The 20,027-nt window shown below is 43.9% G+C and overlaps 2 protein-coding genes across 4 annotated transcripts; one reads left to right on the forward strand and one right to left on the reverse strand.

Moving 5' to 3' along the window:
• The first annotated feature begins 3,287 nt into the window (after positions 1-3,287).
• Positions 3,288-11,555, forward strand: RER1 (retention in endoplasmic reticulum sorting receptor 1). Of its 2 annotated transcripts, XM_041463646.1 has the most exons (8): positions 3,341-3,381; positions 3,751-3,868; positions 6,961-7,046; positions 7,585-7,689; positions 8,583-8,682; positions 9,302-9,380; positions 9,486-9,621; positions 10,462-11,555. In XM_041463646.1, exons 3-8 carry the CDS (start codon positions 6,966-6,968, stop codon positions 10,549-10,551), a joined length of 591 nt encoding a protein of 196 aa, XP_041319580.1. In that variant the 5' UTR covers positions 3,341-3,381; positions 3,751-3,868; positions 6,961-6,965; the 3' UTR covers positions 10,552-11,555. The 2 variants fall into 2 exon arrangements, with proteins under 2 accessions (XP_041319579.1, XP_041319580.1); XM_041463645.1 differs by lacking the exon at positions 3,751-3,868 and having other exon boundaries at positions 3,288-3,381.
• Positions 11,556-11,747: 192 nt separating this feature from the next.
• PEX10 (peroxisomal biogenesis factor 10) lies at positions 11,748-14,976 on the reverse strand. Of its 2 annotated transcripts, XM_041463643.1 has the most exons (6): positions 14,639-14,976; positions 14,376-14,456; positions 13,508-13,914; positions 12,668-12,843; positions 12,236-12,371; positions 11,748-11,955 (listed from the first exon to the last, which is right to left on the reverse strand). In XM_041463643.1, exons 1-6 carry the CDS (start codon positions 14,745-14,747, stop codon positions 11,884-11,886), a joined length of 981 nt encoding a protein of 326 aa, XP_041319577.1. In that variant the 5' UTR covers positions 14,748-14,976; the 3' UTR covers positions 11,748-11,883. The 2 variants fall into 2 exon arrangements, with proteins under 2 accessions (XP_041319577.1, XP_041319578.1); XM_041463644.1 differs by lacking the exon at positions 12,236-12,371 and having other exon boundaries at positions 14,639-14,842.
• Between the last annotated feature and the right edge of the window lie 5,051 nt (positions 14,977-20,027).

Here is a 20,027-nt window from a genome sequence, read left to right on the forward strand (position 1 = left end):
ATTAAGCCACCTCTTTCTTAGATGTGCCTTTGTCTCTCCCTGGCACATTTCCTTGTCTAATCCTCTTTTCCAGATGGCATAAGGACGCGAGATAAGTGTTGCTAAAAGTTGCTTAGCAATGCAACACATGCAAGGTTTGGAAATGCTGACGTCCACACAAGCACTATCTCTACATCACACATTTCTGCAGAGAAACAAAGGCGTGAACACCCGCAGTGACACGGGGGCCTCCAGAAAAAGAGCCACCAGTGCCCAAAGGGAGCAGGGAGAGGGAAAAAGGGAAAGCTCCAAGCTCCCGGTGATGGGATGAGTTAAACTGCAGGGGGTTTGTTTGTGTTTGGTTTGGATTTTAAGGCAGAATTGGAAATTCTGTGTGTTTAAGCAAGGCCCTGTGTTTTCTGTGATTCAGAGACAGACACAAAGCCACTGCAAGAGGTTGACAGAGACCAAACCAGAAATGGATGCCCCTGGATCCCTGGAAGTGTCCAAGGTCAGGCTGGACAGGGCTTGGAGCACCCTGGGATAGTGGAATGTGTCCCTGGATGGGCTTTAAGGTCCCTCCCAACCCAAACCAGTCTGGGATTCTGTGAAGAGCTCATGACAAACAGGAACTGATAAAGGCAAAGCTGTTTATCATCAGCTTGGTATCAACCCTACAAATCCCCTCCTAAGAATCACTGATAGGGAATGTATTCCTGCATCAGGTAATTGTGGATTGTTTCTAAACTCTGCAGTAAATGTGTTTATATGAAATGTATTTAAACTACAATTAAATGTTAGGGGTAATAAATAAGAACATTTATTACACGAAGAGTAGTAATTTCACAGGGTCATATTATCATATTAATTCATTTCTGCAGCAGCCTACGAAAACAGGTTGGCATGACTCATTTTGTGTTTGAAAAACCTGAGATGTTACGAATTTATTCATCGTGGGGAACAACTTTGAAACAGCTAGTTCTGAGAAAACAACTGAACTGTAGTAAATTAACTACAGAAACTCACACCTAGCTTTACTCAGGGTAGTCTCTTACTAACCAGAATTTAGGGGTGCCCTCCAAAAGCCATTAAAATAGAGCTCAGCACTTTCTAGTGGGGAGATTCATTCATGGTCATTAAATCAGAAATAGTTTTATTTCTATTTTTTACATCATTATGTTGTAATCATAATCAAGATTTGGGAAGATTTATTGTATTTTCAAATATCCTATTACCCACTCACACACAGCCCAATAATAAATAACCGAAATTGCAGAAATGTGAACAATTTGCAGTGGACTGAAGCCATGATGAGTGCTCTGAAGAGGGAGCTGGGATGGATTCCTGCAGGTGAGGAAGCCCAGAAGGCTGGGCACCTGTTTGTGTGGTTAACAGGTGTGTGAGCCAGCAGGAACCAGGACAAAGCACGCTCAGCCAAAGCACACAGGGAAACAGCCACGGGGACAGAACGGAGAGAGGCAGCAGCCAGAGAGGAGAGAGCACAGGGAGGAAACATTTTTATGGCAAAAAAAATGAGTGTTTTCCTTCATTAACCTCTGCAAACTTCATTCATGTGTCATCGTTTCCTTTCGTTCCCAAACCTGTGCACATAAAAATGCATGAAAGCCACAGGTCACTGGGGGCTTTATTTAATTATTTTAAATTATTTTAATTATTTTTAGAACCAGCTTTCAGAGACTCTGCTCCATCTTCCCTAGGACTCAGTATAGTTGCACTTCTTCACAACATTTTTACTGAACACAAAACCAGTTTTACTGTTAAAAAGGAGATAAATCAAAGTTGTTTGCTATTATTAATCTCCTCCGTTGATAGTTGTAATTATTGTTTGTTTAGTGGACATTTAATCGACCTGAATCTCTGAAGATCCCCAGACTGCAGCGTGCTGTTAACTGACAGCATCCACTCACTAAAAAGATTATCACTTGCCAAAGATTGATCTAAAAATCTGGCCCTGACACTGCTGAAACTGAGATTAAACATTCATGCCAATATTCAATCCATCCTATATCCCACACAAGTAATGCTGGGATACCCTAGAGCTTGAAATATTAGATACAATATATAATATTTAATATAATATTATATATATTTATATATTATATATATTTATAGTATAATAGATTAATATCATTGTAATATTATTATATTAATATTAACGTGTATATTAATATATTCATTTCTAACCCGTTTATTATATGTATGAAATAAGTATACTCATATACTTGCATACTATAAATACTAAATCAATAGATTTTTCAGAAGTGTCAGGACTTTTTTTTTTTTTTGGCATCTTGTCACTTTTGAGCATGTATTGAATGTAAACTTTAATACTAAATGCTGCAGCCGCGGAGCCTGAAGAATTTACGGATTCAGCCCCAAAAGAGATGCTGGAGAGACGCCCAGTGGTGCCCAAAGGCGGTACAGAACTGTTCGGAACAGCCTCGAGGCTGCGAATCCAGGGAAAAGAAATTCTCGCGCCTGGGGTTCCTTTATCAGTGTTTCTGCTCCACGGGAACAAACGCACCTCAGCACGGGAAGGGGTCTTTGTGTCACCTCTTTTTACACGTAACGAGTATTTCTTGTCTTCTCCTACTGATTTTGATTCCCAAACGTTCACGTGCTCATTGAATAAAATACACTGAACTCCTCAAAACTTTAAATCCTTCAACAGTTTTGGCCTCATCCCGTGAGGGGGCTCCGCTCGGCTCTGTTCGGTTCCACTCGGGCTCGATTCGGCCCATCTCGGTGGAGCTCGGTTCGGGCTCGGCTGAGTTCGGCTAGGCTCGGTTCGGCTCGGGCTCGATTCGGCCCATCTCGGTAGAATTCGGTTCGGGCTCGCTTCGGCTCGGGCTCGATTCGGCCCATCTCGGTAGAGTTCGGCCCGGGCTCGGCTATGCTCGGTTAGGCCCCGCCCTCGGCCCCGCCTCCTCACCTGCCACCGTCCCACCATTGGCCGCGCGTCCGCGCCCGCCCCAGCAGCCTCTCTCATTGGCTGCGCTAGCGCGGGGGGCGGGGCCTAGCGCCCCCTCAGGGTAGCGGGGCGGGCCTGTTCAGCGGCGTGCGCTCCGTCCTGTCCTGCGCTCGGTCCGCGCCGGTACCGCCCGATCCCGCCCCGCCTCACAGACCCCACACACTCCCCCACACCTCCCACCTCTCGCCGCTACCGCCCCGCCCGCTCCCCGTGTCCCCTCACGGAACGCGCACGCCTCCCGCCGCCCCGCCCGGCGCCGCGGCCCCGCCCTCTCCCCCGGGGCCAATAGCGGGGCAGCACCGGGGCTGTGCCCCGCCCCTGAACCCCGGAAGCGGAAGCAGATCCCGGTGCTGCCGCCATATTGGTGTGTGGAGGGGCGGGAGCGGAAGGCAGGACCGGCCCGGTGGCCTGTGAGTACCGGGACGGACCGGGGCCAGAGCGGGGTGGGAGCGGGAGCGGGAGCGGGCACTGCGCCGGTGGGCTGCGGGCGCGGCGCTGACACCGGCGGGCGGGCGGGAGCTCGGAGCGAGCGGCCCCTCCGGGAGCGCGGGGGCTGCTGCAGGCTGGGCGCTCCGGCCGCGGCCTCCCGGGGCTCGGTTCCCGCTTTGCCGGCCCCGCCCTGCTCCGTGCCGAGGCAGCGCAGCCCCTCCCCGTTCGTTGTGGCGGGGCTGAGCGGTGCCCGGGCAAGGGGAAGTCCCTGCTTGCGGGAATAAGCGAGAAGCGCAGGTGCTGCTCGGCTGCTGTGGCAATGGATAAAATTAAACGCTGCCTTTTTTTAGTGTGAAAAACCAGTCTGAGCGACCAATGGGATGTTGCCCCGTGGTTGTCCGTTCACCCAGTTCTTAATAAATCACCTTAGTGTGTTGCTCTTCAGAGACATTGCCTCTATGAGATAAGGTAACCTGAATGAGTAATGTCTTTTTGCTAGTTACCTGCTTCATTTATATTTTAAATTTAAGAAACATCTGTATTATGAGCAGAGTTGTGCTCTAATTCTGTACCTCTGTGTGATGTTGTGAGGCTTAAAGTAAATATTCTTACTGCCGGAGGTTCTGCTTTTCAGAACTCGGCGATCAGTGCTGTTTGTAATAAAATTACCATAACAAATGCGGTGAAAAGCGTCATTGTTCGGGCCGTACCGTCTCTTATGCTCTGTTTTCAGCAGAGAAAACTGCTGGAATGCGGTTTCGTTTCAGGAGCAGCCTCAGTTCTGCTGGTGCAAATGATTCCCTCCTTGGTTGTCATCATCTGTGTGTGTGTCTGGTTGTGTTCATCTCAGTGTGTGTGTGTATTTGTGTGTGCCTGGTTGTGTTCATCTCTGTGTGTGTGTGTGTCTGGTTGTGTTCATCTGTGTGTGTGTGTGTGTGTGCCTGCTTATGTTAATTTCTCTGTGTCCCTGGTTGTGCTCACCTCTGTGTGTGTGTCTGTGTGTGTGTCTGGTTGTGTTCATCTCTGTGTGTGTGTGTGTCTGGTTGTGCTCACCTCTGTGTGTGTGTGTGTGCCTGGTTGTTTTTATTTCTGTGTGTGTGTGGCTGTGCTCACCTCTCTGTGTGTATCTGGTTGTGTTTACCTCTCTCTGTGTGTGGTTGTGTTCACCTCTGTGTGTTTGTGTCCGGTTGTGTTCCCCTCTGTGTTTGTGTCCGGTTGTGTTCATTTCTATGTTTGTGTCCGGTTGTGCTCACCTGTGTGTGTGTCTGGCTGTGCTGGAGTGGCTGCTGGGCGGTCACTGCTCCTTGTGCTGGGCCCTGAATCTGATGTTCCCCTTGGAGACAGATGGAGAGAGGCTTTTCACAAGGGCTGGAGTGACAGGATGAGGGGGAGTGGCTTAAAACTTCCAGAGGGCAGGGTTGGATGGGATACTGGGAAGGAATCCTTCCCTGGGAGGGTGGTGGGGCCCTGGCACAGGGTGCCCAGAGAAGCTGTGACTGCTCCTGGATCCCTGGAAGTGTCCAAGGCCAGGTTGGATGGACATTGGAGCTCCCTGGGATAGTGGAAGGTGTCTCTGCCCGTGGCAGGGGTGGAATGGGATGATCTTTAAGGTCCCTCCCAACCTAAATCATTCTATGGTTCCATGATTATGAAAGAGAAATTGCAACTGTCTAGGTTTAATCATTCCCTTAAACCAACACAACGCAGTGTTCTTAGCTGTGAGCTGCCCTCAGAGCAGTGCCAAGGACTCCTGCCTTTGATAATTGTTCATTACAGGTCTTCCTCCAGCAGAGTTTTACTGTGATGAGAGATATTACCTTCAATTCTAGTCTGGCTCTTGTGGTTAAGCTGAGCCCCAGAGAGGTTTCTGCTCAGTAGAACTGTTGTGTTTCTTGGTTTGCTCTGGAAGAACTGTGTGCATGATAAGAAATCATACATAATCACATATAATGTAATGTTTTACACCAAGCATGATCCCTGCTCCAGCATAATGCCTTTAGTAGCCTCACACACATGATTTTCTGCTTGCTGTGCACAGGGTAACATTTACAAGATTGTCTTGTAAGGTCTGCTTGTAGCTATATTTGCTGTGAATTTATCTGTAGAATTAATTTTGACACTATGAGAGTTTTCACTGGTCTCTGATAAATATTCTGTGATTCGAATTAGTTGAATTTTTTTTTTTTTTTTACAGCTTTATACTTCAGGGCATTAAAAATCACCCCAAAATAAAGCACCAAATGATGCTCACTGAGAATGCTGAGCAATTTCTGTCCTGCAGAGAGTGGGGAGAAGAATAATTTTTTTTTTTGCCTGTAATAGAAAAATGTGAATATTCTGTGACTTTATACTAGATTCTTTTCTTTTAGCTATAGCCTGAATCAAAGTGGACTCAGCTCCTGAAGCCTCCTAATGAGTCCCCTTAGCTTTTGAAGTGTAACAGGGCTCCTTTTTTTCTACTTTCTAATTATTCCATAGGATATAGTTTTTAGATGTTTACAGAAAAAATACACAGCTTTAAGATTTTGTGCCTCCTTAGATTGTCCTTGATGTTAAATTTTCTGCAGCAGTAACTGTATTGCAACATTTAAGATTATTTAATTATTTTTTTTTTAAATTTATGAATGTTTCATACATATTTTTTATCCTCTGAGACTCTTGAGTAGGGCTGAGTGTACTCCCGGTATCCCAGAGTTACGTAGTCCCTCCCACAGATGAGGATTCCAGGAAGTAGTGCCAGGGATTGCTCTTGGTGATGTGGCAAAATGTTTCTGCTCAGGATCCACTTTATCTGGTTTCTACCTCGAAGTGAGCTGTAAAACTCACTGATAAGAAAAGTAAATCTCTTCAATTGGTAGCAGAGGCAGGGACTGAAAAATAATCCCCTTGGGTAATTTTTTAGGTTCAGGCTCTTGGTCCTTTGGCTGTACAGTTTTGCTCTTGTATAAAACTGTTCTGTCACTGCTCAGCTCTTGGTGTTCAAGAGACAGAGAAACTCATTGAATGATTCCAGCATGGGCAGCAGTTTGGGTTTGGTGCTCTGGCAGAGTCTGAAACCACTGGTGTGCAAAGTCCTGAATTTATTTATTCACTATGTAGTTACTCAGTATTTAAAAGCCTAAGCAGCTTTTTTTAAAAAAAATCTACTTACTGTGGTTTTGTTCTTTGGCTCTGGAGCCTGAGGTGGCAGGAGGGAGGTGCTGCAGTTCATGTCTCACTGCCTGGGGCTTGTACCTCAGCCTGTGCCTTAGCAAGGTGACAATGTCCAACTGGGCTGGTCCTGAATTTCCTTGTGGACTTCTTTATTTCCTTCCCCAAAACACATTGGATCCTGTCTTGCCTTTGTAAAATTCCCACTTCTTTGCTTTCTTGGACAAGGAATTTTCATTTATTTTGGCGTAAATGTCCTCTCTTCAAGAATATTCAGAATAATTTGTTTCAAACAGGACAAGGCAGAAGAATATTGTGTGTAGATGCTGGCTCAGAGAATGTGCTTTAAACCTCCCTGAGCTTAGATTTTGGATTTCAATGTTCCCTTGTCCCATGTTTTGTTTCCACAGCCACCATGTCAGAAGGGGACAGCATTGGGGAGTCTGTGCATGGAAAACCTTCTGTGGTCTATAGATTTTTCTCAAGACTTGGACAGGTTGGTTTTGTGAAGGATTTTTCTGACTCCTTTAAAAGCAGATCTCACTGCACCTTCTTGATCTCACTGCTTGTTGGCTGGGTTGTTGAAATGCTAAAATCTATATACAAAAGATTTCTTTTGAAGCCTTTTCAAATAGATAAATACCTATAATAAATGGCTTACTGGAATATTTAATGTGTGACATTGCACAGTGAAATATGTTGTTACTGTCAGAAAGGAGGAGTGAGTTCAGATTTGGTTTCAAATTCATCTTAAGGGAAGCAACTTGCATAAAATACAGAAAATTTAAATTGCTTTACAAAATCCTCAAGCATTAGGGACTTTTTTCCTTTGTGAAAATATAGAAGCTTATAAGTACAGTTCTGTGTAATTTATTTGTAGTAAAGAATACAAGTCTTCAATGTTATTCTCTTTTCCAAAATACTCCTCCCAAATGCTTTCTTTTGCCCATACTACCCTCAAATAAGCTTTATCCATTGTGCATCAAATATTTTGCAGTATTTATTATTTACTGTGCACTTTGTGTTTCCTCCAGATCTACCAGTCCTGGTTAGACAAATCCACCCCCTACACTGCAGTGCGATGGATTGTAACGTTGGGGCTGAGCTTTATCTACATGATTAGAGTTTATTTACTGCAGGTGAGAGAACTGGATTTGATGCTGAAGTAGTTCCAGATATTGTTGCTGGTCTAATTTTGATTCTAAGAGTGTTTTTGAAGTGTGCTGTTGCTTTAGAATCAGGTGTGGTATCGTTCACATAGCAGAAGGTAAATTGTGTGGTCTGAAGAGAGAACACATCCCATGGGTGTGGAAGTCATTGATGCAGAGAGAAAAATGTATGAACACTTGAGGATATTCGTCTGATGGCAATCTGAAATCACAAAATAAATCTCTGAAACCTGTTGTAATTAAGTTATTGCTTTTATATTAAAGCTGTATACCAACACGCTCAGAGCCAGGGGTTCCTTTCTGTCATGAAAACCATGAGGAATGGCTTTGTCAGCATTTCTCTCCCTGCAGGACAGGGGCAGACTATTCCCCACTAATCAGATGGTTCTGATTGTTCCATGCTTGTTTCAGATGTTCCACGCAAGTCTGCAGTTCAGTTAAGAACTTGGAACTGTTATTCCCAAAAACTGAAGATTACAGAATTTGAGACGTTTATAAGTCATAGTAGTAGGAACATTTCAGACTCTGAGGGCTGCAAAGATGATTTAAAAATGGATGGTTTTATGCTTTTTACTACTTTTGAAGTCCACATCTTGAACATAGAGGACGTGGATGCTAGACCATGGTTTCATGTTCAGTCTGTCACTACAGGAGAGATTTGCTCTCCTGCCATGTTCTAAAACTTGTTTTGATCCCTGAGAATTTATATTTTCACAAGCCCAGAAACCTTTCAGTTAATAATGAGGACATAGAAAAGCTTCTCAAGTAAGCAAAAAACCCAGCTTGTGTAATCTTGTTAAAAAATCAGTATCAGAAAATGATTTTCAGGAGGATTTTACCCTTGTCTGTTCCTCCCTGTGCAGGGTTGGTACATTGTGACATATGCCTTGGGAATCTACCACCTCAACCTCTTCATAGCTTTCCTGTCGCCAAAGGTAGACCCCTCTCTAATGGAAGATTCAGGTATGGGGAAAAGTTCCTTTTTACCATCATTTGAAACTTGGTCAAATTTCCAGCTCCTTTTGTCTCATACTGCAGTGTAAAGATAATGCAGTTTTAGCACTACATTGTGTTTTTTAGACCTGAAAAAAATCTGTACAACTTAACATCAAGAGTTGCTATAAAATGTGTCCTTTTTTCATGGGACTTGAATATATTCCATACTGTACTAGTTTTCTGTTTTAAAAGGAGGTTTATGTGACTTAAGCTCTCCCCATAGTAACTCAAGTGGCCGTGGAACTTGAATGTATTCCATACTGTACTAGTTTTCTGTGTTTTAAAAGGAGGTTTATGTGACTTAAGCTCTCCCCATAGTAACTCAAGTGGCCAGGCATTCCTATTCCCTATTTTCTTTAAAGGAATCTATGTTAAGTTTATTTTAAGGAATTTATGTGAACTTAGATTAAATCAGCAACTCTTAACTGGGATCTACCTGTAACAATGGAAATTTGGTGTGGTTTTGTTTTGTGGTTTTTATTTATTTATTTTTTTTTAAGATAGAAAGTAAAAGACTGGAATCTGAATAGTGTAAAAAACTACTGTGAGGAGGTTTGTGGTTTGGTTTCTTTTCTGTTATTTTTAGATGATGGTCCTTCCTTACCTACAAGGCAAAATGAAGAATTTCGGCCTTTCATTAGAAGGCTCCCAGAATTCAAATTCTGGTGAGTGGATCCCTCTGCCTGTGTTCTGCTTTTGAAAAATACAAATATCTGCATGACATTAATGATAACTGGCTTGAAGGATTAATTGTTCCTATTATTTTTCAGGCATTCTGCCACTAAAGGAATCCTGGTTGCTATGGCTTGTACATTCTTTGAGGCTTTCAACGTTCCTGTGTTTTGGCCAATCCTTGTGATGTACTTCATTATGCTATTTTGTATCACTATGAAGAGGCAAATCAAGGTAACTTGGCAAGAACAGAGAATTTGTGATGTCAGGATTTACAGCATTGCTTCAAACTGGTCATTCAGTGGAGCCCTTCAGGGGTTAAATGTTTTGCACACACTTATTTTACTGGAGGAACTTCAGTAACTAATATTTCAACATTAATTGTTCAGGTGGGGCATGTTTACAGTGTTGAGCAGATTTTACAAAACTTTATTCTTGTTTTCAAAAGGTTTTGACTTTAGAGTGCAGTGAATAAAGACAAAACTTTATTCTTGTTTTCAAAAGGTTTTGACTTTAGAGTGCAGTGCCAGGGTTTTATGCAGGTTTTCATCCACTTCCTGTGGCTATTTTGGATGCAGAAGTGTTGAACCATCTCTGGTGGGTGAAGAGGGAAGTTCTCTGGTGTGAGAAAGTAGATGAGGGAAAGGGAAAGAACCTAGGCAGGTGATTCAGATCTTTAAACAAATTACTTATGGATTGTTAGTATTTTAAAAAATCCCTAATTTTTTACTCAGACATTCAGAATTTTGGGCACATACTGTGATTCAATGTGGTAAATTAAAGTTGAAAGGGTAGTAAATAATTTGTACCTCTGTGCTCTCTCCAGTTTCCTGTGGTTCCCCAATCAGTAATCTTCACTGTAGTGTACAATTCATTGGGTAATCCAAAATCTGAGCTTTATAAAGCTGCTCTCATACCTATTTAGATTTAAACTGCTGTAGGATTAGCTATTTCATTACCTTTACTAAGAACTCTTTCTGGAGGACTCAGTAATTTACAGTATGTATTAGAAACCATTTTTTCTAAATATTACATACCTTTCTTGTCTCAACAACTGCTGTTTTCTCTTTGCAGCACATGATAAAGTACAGATATATACCCTTCACACATGGCAAGAGGAAATACAAAGGGAAAGAGGATGTGGGGAAGACCTTTGCTAGCTAGGAAGAAGCAATCAACCTGTTGACCAATTCTACTGCTCACTAAAGGAACGATTTTGAGCCATTGTAACAATGCCTTTTTTCTTCATAAAAGTGATTAACAGAGTGGTGACAAAGCAGTTGAATTTTCATTTTATGAGGATCTTGCTGTTTTTATCTGAAATATCAGATTCTCGAGGAAACTGGCATTCTAACCAAATTGCATTGAGTTCATTCTCTTTTGTAAGAAGTTGGAGAAACTTTGGATAATCCCATGGATTTGGGATAATGTATTTCTTTCAAGATCCGTTGCACTGGAGAGGTTAATGACCTAGAGTTGGATATTTTTACATAGTTCTCCTGCTTAACATCACCCTGAAGTGCTGTGCACATCTGTGGAGGAAAGTGTAAGCTGGCACACGTGATGCTGTTTTCTGCTTCATGGCCGTGTGCTGTTTTCATAGAAAAATTCAGTAGACCTAAATTAGATTCAGAACTTAAGCCAGTTTCCTAAATGCATGGTATTACTGAGTTATAACCAAACAAGTATAGATAGGAATAAGAAATTACTAAATTATGGGGTTTGCAGTAGGGCAAAAATACTCATTTAGCTTCTAAAGCAACTCGTTTGTGTTGGGTTTTAATGCCAGTTTCACAGTTCCATCTCCCAGCAGATGCTAAAATTGGGCTCTTCTGATGACTCAGAACTTTGTTCAAACTCTTATCACAATTTCCTTTGAGGACCTGGAATTATAAAAATATATATTTTAATTGTTATTGGTTGGAGTTTCTTTCATATGTAATGGTTCCTTCAATAATTGAAGTTGACTTCATGCAGCCCCACAGGACGTACCCAAACTGGCCAGAACAGACAGTCATGGGGGTTTTCACACAGATTTTCTTTTTTTATGGGGGGAAAAAAATGAGAGAAAAATGACCTGCATGTAAACTTTTTCATGTGATACAACTGCAATTTTATTAAGTGACTTTTTAATTCCAAAATTTATTAAAAGACAGTGTTCCCCTTTACTTGTTCTCTATCTTTATATACATCTCTTGATCTAACACTATTTATGACTCCTTTTCAATAATGGGTGCCCTCACTTCATCTTCATGCAATGCCTTTTTCAACTCTTCAGGGAACATTCATTTGAGTTAAGCATGTTTAGAACCCCATTTTTAATATTGTCAGGAGCTACATCAGGAGAAGAGACAGAAGGGTAGAAACAAAAATAGCTTTATTCTGTCACACAGGAATGTAGTACCACCTTGCACAGGCAGTTTCCAGTCTAATAAAGCCTTTTCTTGGACCAACCCAAGCTGTAGGACAAGTATGAGGAGACAGAAGAGGTTTCCTTTACATTTGGTAGTGCCGTAGGTAGATCAGCTTCTGAGGATGGAACTTCTCTCTGCACAGTGGACATTCTGCCTGCAGAAAGAAAAGGGAGCAGATGGACATACTGAATAGTTCTATTTAAAAAAAATCTGAATAGAACTGCTTAGCTACTTTTAGAAATTAATTTTTCAGTCCCAGCTGTGGTACAAGCTCCCCTGAGCTGAGCCAGTGTAAAGTGCTCACCTTACTGCCCTCACCTATGTCATTGTCATTGCATTTCAGCAGCTCCATAGGTGCTGGTCAGCTCTGGGTGCCCAGGGGGCCAGCAGCCAGGCTGGGGGCACCCTGCAGCGTGGCTGTGCTGGGTACTCACCCTGGTGCTGCACCAGGCAGTGATGCACTCCCAGCAGAAGAGGTGCCCGCAGGGGGTGGCTGTGCTGTGCCTCCTCTCCTCCAGGCACAGCGTGCAGCGCGACTGGCGCCCGGCCGCCGCCTCCTTGCTCCTGCTTCTAATTAACACAGGCACAGGGGGGTTAATTGCACTTAGCCTGCCTGGCAGAAGTACTGGGTAACACATCCTGAGGTAAAACCCGTGCTCAAATATCAGCCCTTTTCATGAAGGTGTCAAAAACACCAAAGCATGAAGTCCAAGACACGCATGAAACAGCAAGGAATTAATTGTGCTAATTAATGAAATATTACATCAGATTGTAACCTAAATTGGGGTGTCACTCCTGTGGTGTCCCTTTTCATGACAGCTGTGACATTCCCACCTCTTTCCTAGGAATTAAGAACCACCTCTTACTTCTGGTGGGTGAGGTTGCGGTGCAGCCTCCACTCCTGCCTTGCTCTCTGCTTCTGTTTGAAGCTGTACATCTGAACTCCAATGGTCAGCAGAAGGTGGAAGAGGGAAATTATTCCAAGAAACTTGTAACTTGATCGGATGCTCTGATCTTCTCCTTGCAGTCCTCCAAAATGCAGCTACAGAATTCACAGGAAGAGAGATATTTTGTTACTGTGGTTTTAGGAAACTGTTCCTCCTCTCCCCATCTGTAATAAACTTGTTTTGGGATTCTCATAATGTCCAAAAAATTGATATTTTAGGACTTCTCAGCCAGCTGTCTCTCAGGAGGTGTAACCACCTTCAGTCAGGCTGGACTTAGCTGCTGTCTGCCTATAAAAATTGCAGCTTTAATTGGTTTGATTCTCTTATGTATCTCTGAGCAAACAAACACCTCTTTCCTGCACTGACGCTGGGAATTGTTGAAACTTTTGTCCATACAAATTTCTGGGCCAGTATGGCTGATGTTTTTTTTGTAAAGATACAAAATTATCTTATAGAAAAGTGCTACCTAAATGTGGACTGGGTATTGTTCAAAACAGTATTTCCTGTGGATTTATCAAGTCACCTCTCACTTCCAGTGTGTTTGTGGCAGACAGACTGAAGTTACAAGTATTAACTTGTGACACCCCATTGATGTTTATTACCTGTAACCTCATGACTGCAGGGACTTTTCACCCCCCACATAAGGCAAAACCTTCCCTCTCACCCCTCTGCTCTGCAAATTCCTTACCCCTTTTATACACACAGCGCCCCAGAAGAGGCCAAAATTCTGCATTCACATCTTGAACCAAAACCACTTACATATGAGATCCCTGCGACCCTTTTGGACAGGTGGTAGAAGGTGCCCTGGATGTAGAACACTGCCAGGTGGAGCCGGTGCAGCAGGGGGATGGATTTTTTAAGGACATCCACGACTTGGGAGGCTTTTTTCTTCTGCTGCTCCGTGAGCTCCCTGACCTGCTTCCGAACCCAGCTGCGAATGAAGCTCCTGCTGGGAAAGCCAAGTGCTGGGGGGCTCTCTGGGCTCCTGGATTCCTCAGCCTCCATCTGCAGCTCGTGTTCCAGGTGCAGCAGTGCCTTTTCCAGGCAGTAGGGTACCACGGTGTGCAGGGAAATGAAGAGAGCCCGACGAAGGAAAGAAGGAACCTTCTTCTTGCTTGGGTCAACCTGAATGATGTTCACATACTCTTCTCCCAGAGTCTGATAACCTAAACAATGTGTGCGACAGAAAACAGGGTGAGAGGGCAACTGCAGGATCATTCTGGATGTGCTGAGCAGTGGGGACAGGCTGTTCAGGCTTTGGAATTTGGAAATAGTTATTTTTTGTTGAATTAAGGTAAGTGTCATGGTGACATCCAGTATCTGCAGTTTTAGGCTTAAAGCAGGGATACTTTTCATGGTGTCATCTATCCCTTGCTTTTAAAAAAACTGCTTTTAGAAGAACATCTATCTGTGTTGATAAAGTGTGTTTGAACCCAACTCTGACAATTTTGTGGTTTCGTATTTACCAGTAGGCATGTATCCAAACCAAACCAATCCCCAGGCTGGAAAGAACTGCCATTCCCAGGCTCAGGTGGTGATCACCAGCACAGCGCCCGCAGCGCTGCCTCCCCAGCTTTCGGATGTTGGCAGAAATGATGAAAAACTGATAAATGACAGAGAAGGTTACCTGACAGCGTGGTCAGCACGAAATAGGCCACATCGGAGAGCAGCTCCACCTCCCTCCTCCACGCCAGCCACGGCCGGGCACCTGCGGGACGGGGGCGCGGCTGTCACTGCACCAGAGCCGCGCTGAGCCGAGCCCTCCCGGGAATTCCTCACGGGGAATTCCTCCCGGTCTCGCCAGCAGTCCGCTCCGACCCCCCATCCACCCCCGCTGTGCCGGAACACCCGCGAGGGCTCGGGGTGGATCCAACCCCCCGCAGGCATTACCCGCCAGCCCCCGCAGCGCCGTGCCGGCCCCGCTGCGCAGCCCGGCCCGGTAGAGCTCGTCCTTCTGCCCGCAGCGCACCAGCCGCGCCGGGCCCGCCGCCGCCGCCATGGCGGGCGGAGGGACACGGGGCCTCGGGCGGCACCGCGGCCCCGGCAGCGGCGGAGCACCCGCTGCCCGCGCAGGGATATCCCGTCAGCGCGGGGCGGGAAAAGGAGCGGGAAACGCCTCCTCTACCCTGAGGGGAAGAAGAGGGGCGGGACGGGTGGGAAAAGGGTGGGAAAAGAGGCGGATAGAGAGGGAAAAGGGTTGGAAAAAGTGCCGTGAGGGGCGGGAATGGGAGGGAAGGGAGTGTTAGGGGAGGGAAAAGGGGCGGGAAGGGGGAGGAAAAGGGGCGGGAGGAGCGCAAGGGGAGGGAAGGGGTGTGAGGGGTGGGGAAAAGGGCGAGGAAACGGACTGTGAGGGGCGGGAAGGGGCCGGGAAAGGGGAGGGAAAGGGGAGGGAAAGGCTGTGATGGGCGGGGAAAAGGGAGGGAAAAGGAACGGGAAGGAGCACCGCGATCGCGGCTGAGGTGCTAAGAACGGTAAAAGTGAGATCTGGGATGTTTCAGAACACAGTTCACAAGGAACACACCGAATCACCGCTCCCCATGTGCACTCCACAACCTTGTGCAAAATCTCCAGCCCTTCCGCATCTTGGGGTTTTTTTGGGTTTTTTTTTTTTTGTTTAGTTTTGTTGAATTAATTGAATTAAGATAAGCATCATGGTGCCATCCACTATCTGCAGTTTCAGGCTTAAAGCAGGGATACTTTTCATGGTATCTATTCCTGCTTTTAAAAAATTGGGGATAATTCAGAAGGAAGGTGTATTCAGTGTCCTGCCATTGCTTTTTTTATCAGCTGCGAAATGTTCCGTGCATCCCTTCAAAGATGAGTTGTTTGTATGGAGAAACTGAACAAGCTGCCCTTTGTTTTCTGCCGAGCTCTACGAGCAACAAACACAGCAACGAACAAACCTCCACACAGCAAAGTCACAAACACATCAACATGTCAGTGCATCCCTCTCCAAAATCCTGGTACCAGGTAATAAACCTCTCCGTGTGTGTGTATTCATATATATTTACACTCTGAGGTGCAGTACATTCATTTTTGCCAGAACATTTTTTTTTTTTCCCCTAGCAGATTTTAATGTCGCATTGTTATAAATTCAGTTTTGCAGCATGCTAAACTGAAGGGACAGTTAAACAGTTCCGCATTTAATTCATTTATTTGACAAAACTACATTAAATGGAATTAAAGCAGGTGTTTTCCTGAAGAATTTACAGATTGATATGGCAGGAACTCACTGGAAAGTTTTGGGAGAGCAGGAGCTTGGTGGATTTTTTCTTTCTTTTTACTGAGAAGCAAAGAAAGGCTCCCTGTGGCCAAACATAACCACAAATAAACTGGATTTGTAATCCTTTCAGTAGCCTATTAGTGCACAGATCCTGGCATCAAAGTCCTAATTAAACTGCACCAGAAGTTGTACGTGATAAGTAAAGCTGTGATGAATCTCACAGATAAGCAAAACATTCTTAATCCCTCCCTCCCTGCTCCAGGCGCTGCTCAGTTTTTATTTGTTAGGGTGTGTCGCATCAATGGGATCGCGCATTTGTTCCCTCTGTAAAATTAATGGAATTAGGGAAAAAAAATTGGCACATTTTCCGCCGTTCAACAGTAGGGGACGCCCCTGCATAAGGGAATGTCCCACGGGAAGCGGGCTCTGGAATGGGACCTTGTCACACTTAAATCTATTAAATAAGAAACTCGAAGCTGCCACCTTAAATTATAGAATTTCTAAAATATATAAAATTAAAACCGATTGACCAAACCTTGGATGATTTTGTTCAGGATTCCAATCCAATCTCTCATGATTTGATTTTTGTTTAAAGGCACAGCTGTGTGTATCTCACACATCCAACAGCTCAATGGTTAAGAAAAATACCAAACATATTTGTTGCCCTTTTGCTGAAGTGGGTAAATGTGATTTTCTTATTTTATGGGTCAAGAAACCAAAGAAGAGGTCGAGAGGTTTTTCTTGGTTTTGGTTGGTTTTTTTTTTTTTTTTTTTTTTTTGGAAAGCTGAAATCCTGACTAATGACCATTTAATTATTAGATTGGAAACCATTTATAAAGCTGAAGGTCAGACTCTGCCAACAAGTGTTAGGACATCTGAAGTGTGTAAGTTCTGTGTATATGCCCGTTTTGAGTTATTATGTGGATTTTGTTACATTCTAAAAGTTGTTTTGTGATGTTTTGAAGGGCAGGGGTCCTGTCAATGTGTTTTGAGCTGAGGAGGTGCAGCATGCCAAGTAACCTTCCCATTTTGTGATATGCTTTCATATATACATTCATACACAGATATAAACACACACATGCATAAAATGTTAGCTGTTACACTATGATCTATCAGGAAAATCTGATTCTTCTTTGCATTCTGATGGATACTGGTGACTTCAGAAAACCACCATTATCTCTTAAAACGTAGCTGCTGTGTTTTTGATTACGTTTTCGGAAGCCAAGTTTCTTGATTTCCATGCCATGCTTCCCTGCCTTTCCTTCTAACAGACCTGACAGGGGAACGAGCTGCTTCGCTGACGTTACCACAAGGAAGTCCAAAATGTAAAAAAACCTCAGTGCTCAGCAATGATTAACTTTTCCTCCCACAGGCTACTTGTCTGTGCATCATAAAATCTGATTTTGCCTCTGCAGACCTGTTAGGAGACAAGAGGTTCGGAGCGCAGCTTTCAAGCAGGGCACCGGGCAGATGTTTCAGTTCCCAACCTGAAGAACAGGTTCTGCGGATGCAAAAGGAGCGAAACGTCTGCTCGGCATTGTTACCACCCTCCGATTCCTTTTGCCTCCTCCCACTTTGAACTTGTTACCCTGGAGCTGAACTGTTTGAACAGGGGCTGTAAAGCTGCTTTGTGATCAGAGCCCTCAACATGTGAAAGCGGGGCGGGATTTCGCTGCAGACTCCGCCGGTCCCTCCCTCCCTCCCTCCCTCCATCCATCCCTCCTCCCGGTTTTGTCCCGGGTATGAAGGTTGGACGATCCGCGCACAGGAGCCGGGACAGCCTGTCTGCACTGCCCGGCCGGGACAGACAAAGGTGTGTGCTGCGTTTGCTTTCTGCTTTCTCTTGCAGCCATCGTTGTGGTGTACTTTTAACACTTTTGCTCGCTCTTGTGTGTTAGAAACTAGGTTTATAGTACACTACCCCAGGAGCGTGCACAGCCTTACAGCTGTAACAGAATTTGCTACTGCTTTTGCTCTTCTTTTTGAAGGAAGGGGAAAAATGGAAAGAGCATCATGTCTAATGCTTGTTTTATTTTATCATGCTTTCTCTTGTTCATGAAAATGTTCAGGAACCTTGGAATTCTATTAATCCTAAATTTTTAGATTCTCTGAGCTTGTAGGGATGAAGCAAACTACATTTGTGATTCAAGTTTAGACTTTTCTGACTGGACAACTGCTTTTTTTAAATGAAAGACTACTGCATTCATTCTGAACTAATAACCTGAGCCTTGAGCTTTCCCAGGTGTAGGAAGCCAAAATGAAAACTGACTTGGATAAGAGAGGTTGGATGTAAAATAAACTTCAGGTATTTAAATAAAATACCAGTTTAGCAACAGAACGTGGCTGATTCTGTGACTGAACAGCCAAGTCTTAACTTGGGAGGAAGGACATGCACAACACTTTGAAGAGTTATTAATGTTTTTATTTTTGAAAATTTTTAAATTAAAAAAAAAACCCAACTCATTCTTTTGGACTATAGAGAAATAATTTTCAGCTCTTTCCCGGCATAAAAATGTGGGTAACAATTGCAGAGATGTGGCAAATGATAAGGATGGCTGCATTGCTGGGGCTGTGTATGCTCCAAATGCTTCTGGCTTCAGGGTTCAGATGTAGGTCTTAAATAAACCTTGAATCCTCAGGTGATAATTTCTAGAATCATGTTCTGTTTCATGGGAGAGGTAGGTTGGCTGCTATAAAATAAAACAAAAGTAGAGTAAGAGTCACTGCTGACTGTGGTTGGTTTGAGGTAGGAAACTGATGCCATGTTCAGAATGGAGCTCAAAGTGATGAAAGAATGTGGTGAAAGTTTTGTCTACTGTGAGAGCTTTTTCTGTCCTTACTGAGGGTGCAAAAACTGTGCTGGGGAGAATTCCTTCTTGCCCAGTGAGATTAGTGGGAGAAACTGTTCAGTGCAAGTGAGGGGAGGTCAGTGAGTGCCGAGGACACTGTGTTATCTGAATAAGGCTGAGTGGTGTCAGAGTCACTGTGTTCTGGTGGCCCCAGGATTGCTGTGGGGACAGGGAGAAATGTTAACTTGGCTCTGGGCTCTTCAGCAGGAGCACTGCTTGTCACAGGCTCTCTGCTTTGGGCACTGAGTGTTTATTACAGAGAGCACAGGCCATGGCCAGATACAGAAATATTTTTCATGGCAGAGCTGTTAACTGTGGGCTTTTTTATTCAATAAGCAATATTTCACCAGAACTGCTTCTTCTTATAATATAAACCTGTATAACTGAATCTTGAAACACTCAGGGCTCCCTGAGTCTTATATTTAATGACTCTGTTGGCAAGATGAGCTCCTATAATGCAGCGTATTTTGATTATTCCCGGCCAAGGAACAAGTTTATTCTGGCTTTGCAAAAAAGGATGATAACATTCCAGTTTATAGCCAAGTTCCTTCTACATTGTCTGAAAAGGCTTTTGTTTTCATTCATCATTTCTGTAATTTTTCTGAATTAAAAGCTACTCCATACTTAAAGTGGCTGAGGGTATCTTAGTGAATGGTCCTGCAGGAATAACAGAGCAATGAAATACATGGCGTGCAAGGCTTTTCTAAAATCCTGTACTCAGAGTGTCAAAATAAAACAACCTCACTTTGGTTTTGAAATAAATGGTACAGAGCCCTCAGTCCCTAAATGTAGCTCAAAGCGGACAACGTACTTGTGAGTATCACTGGAATTTGTTCTTGTTAATTTGTCCAGAGCTGAGATAATTACTTTATAAATGAATTTGAGTGGGTTAGAGGATGAGGCTGAAGAGATTTTTCAGCAAAGATAGTCTTGCAGTTACTAAGGATTATTTGAATTTACTGCAACACAATTTTCATGCACCCATATATCTCAGTTCTACATTAGTTATCTTTAAAATGACCCACTTCTTCCCATTATAAGCTTAAATTGATCTGATCTTAATATTGAAATAGATTCTCCAGTGTTATGCCTGAATCTTCCTTCACTTCCACTGTCTTGACCTCATTTGTGAGTTCACCTCTGCTTCCACTGTTCCCTCTGGCCTCGCTGGACGATGGCAAACCTTGTGTCCACCCCTTGTGACAAT

The sequence above is a fragment of the Pyrgilauda ruficollis genome, unplaced genomic scaffold, assembly GCF_017590135.1.
Source record: "Pyrgilauda ruficollis isolate IOZ18807 unplaced genomic scaffold, ASM1759013v1 scaffold169, whole genome shotgun sequence".
Lineage (NCBI taxonomy): Eukaryota > Metazoa > Chordata > Aves > Passeriformes > Passeridae > Pyrgilauda > Pyrgilauda ruficollis.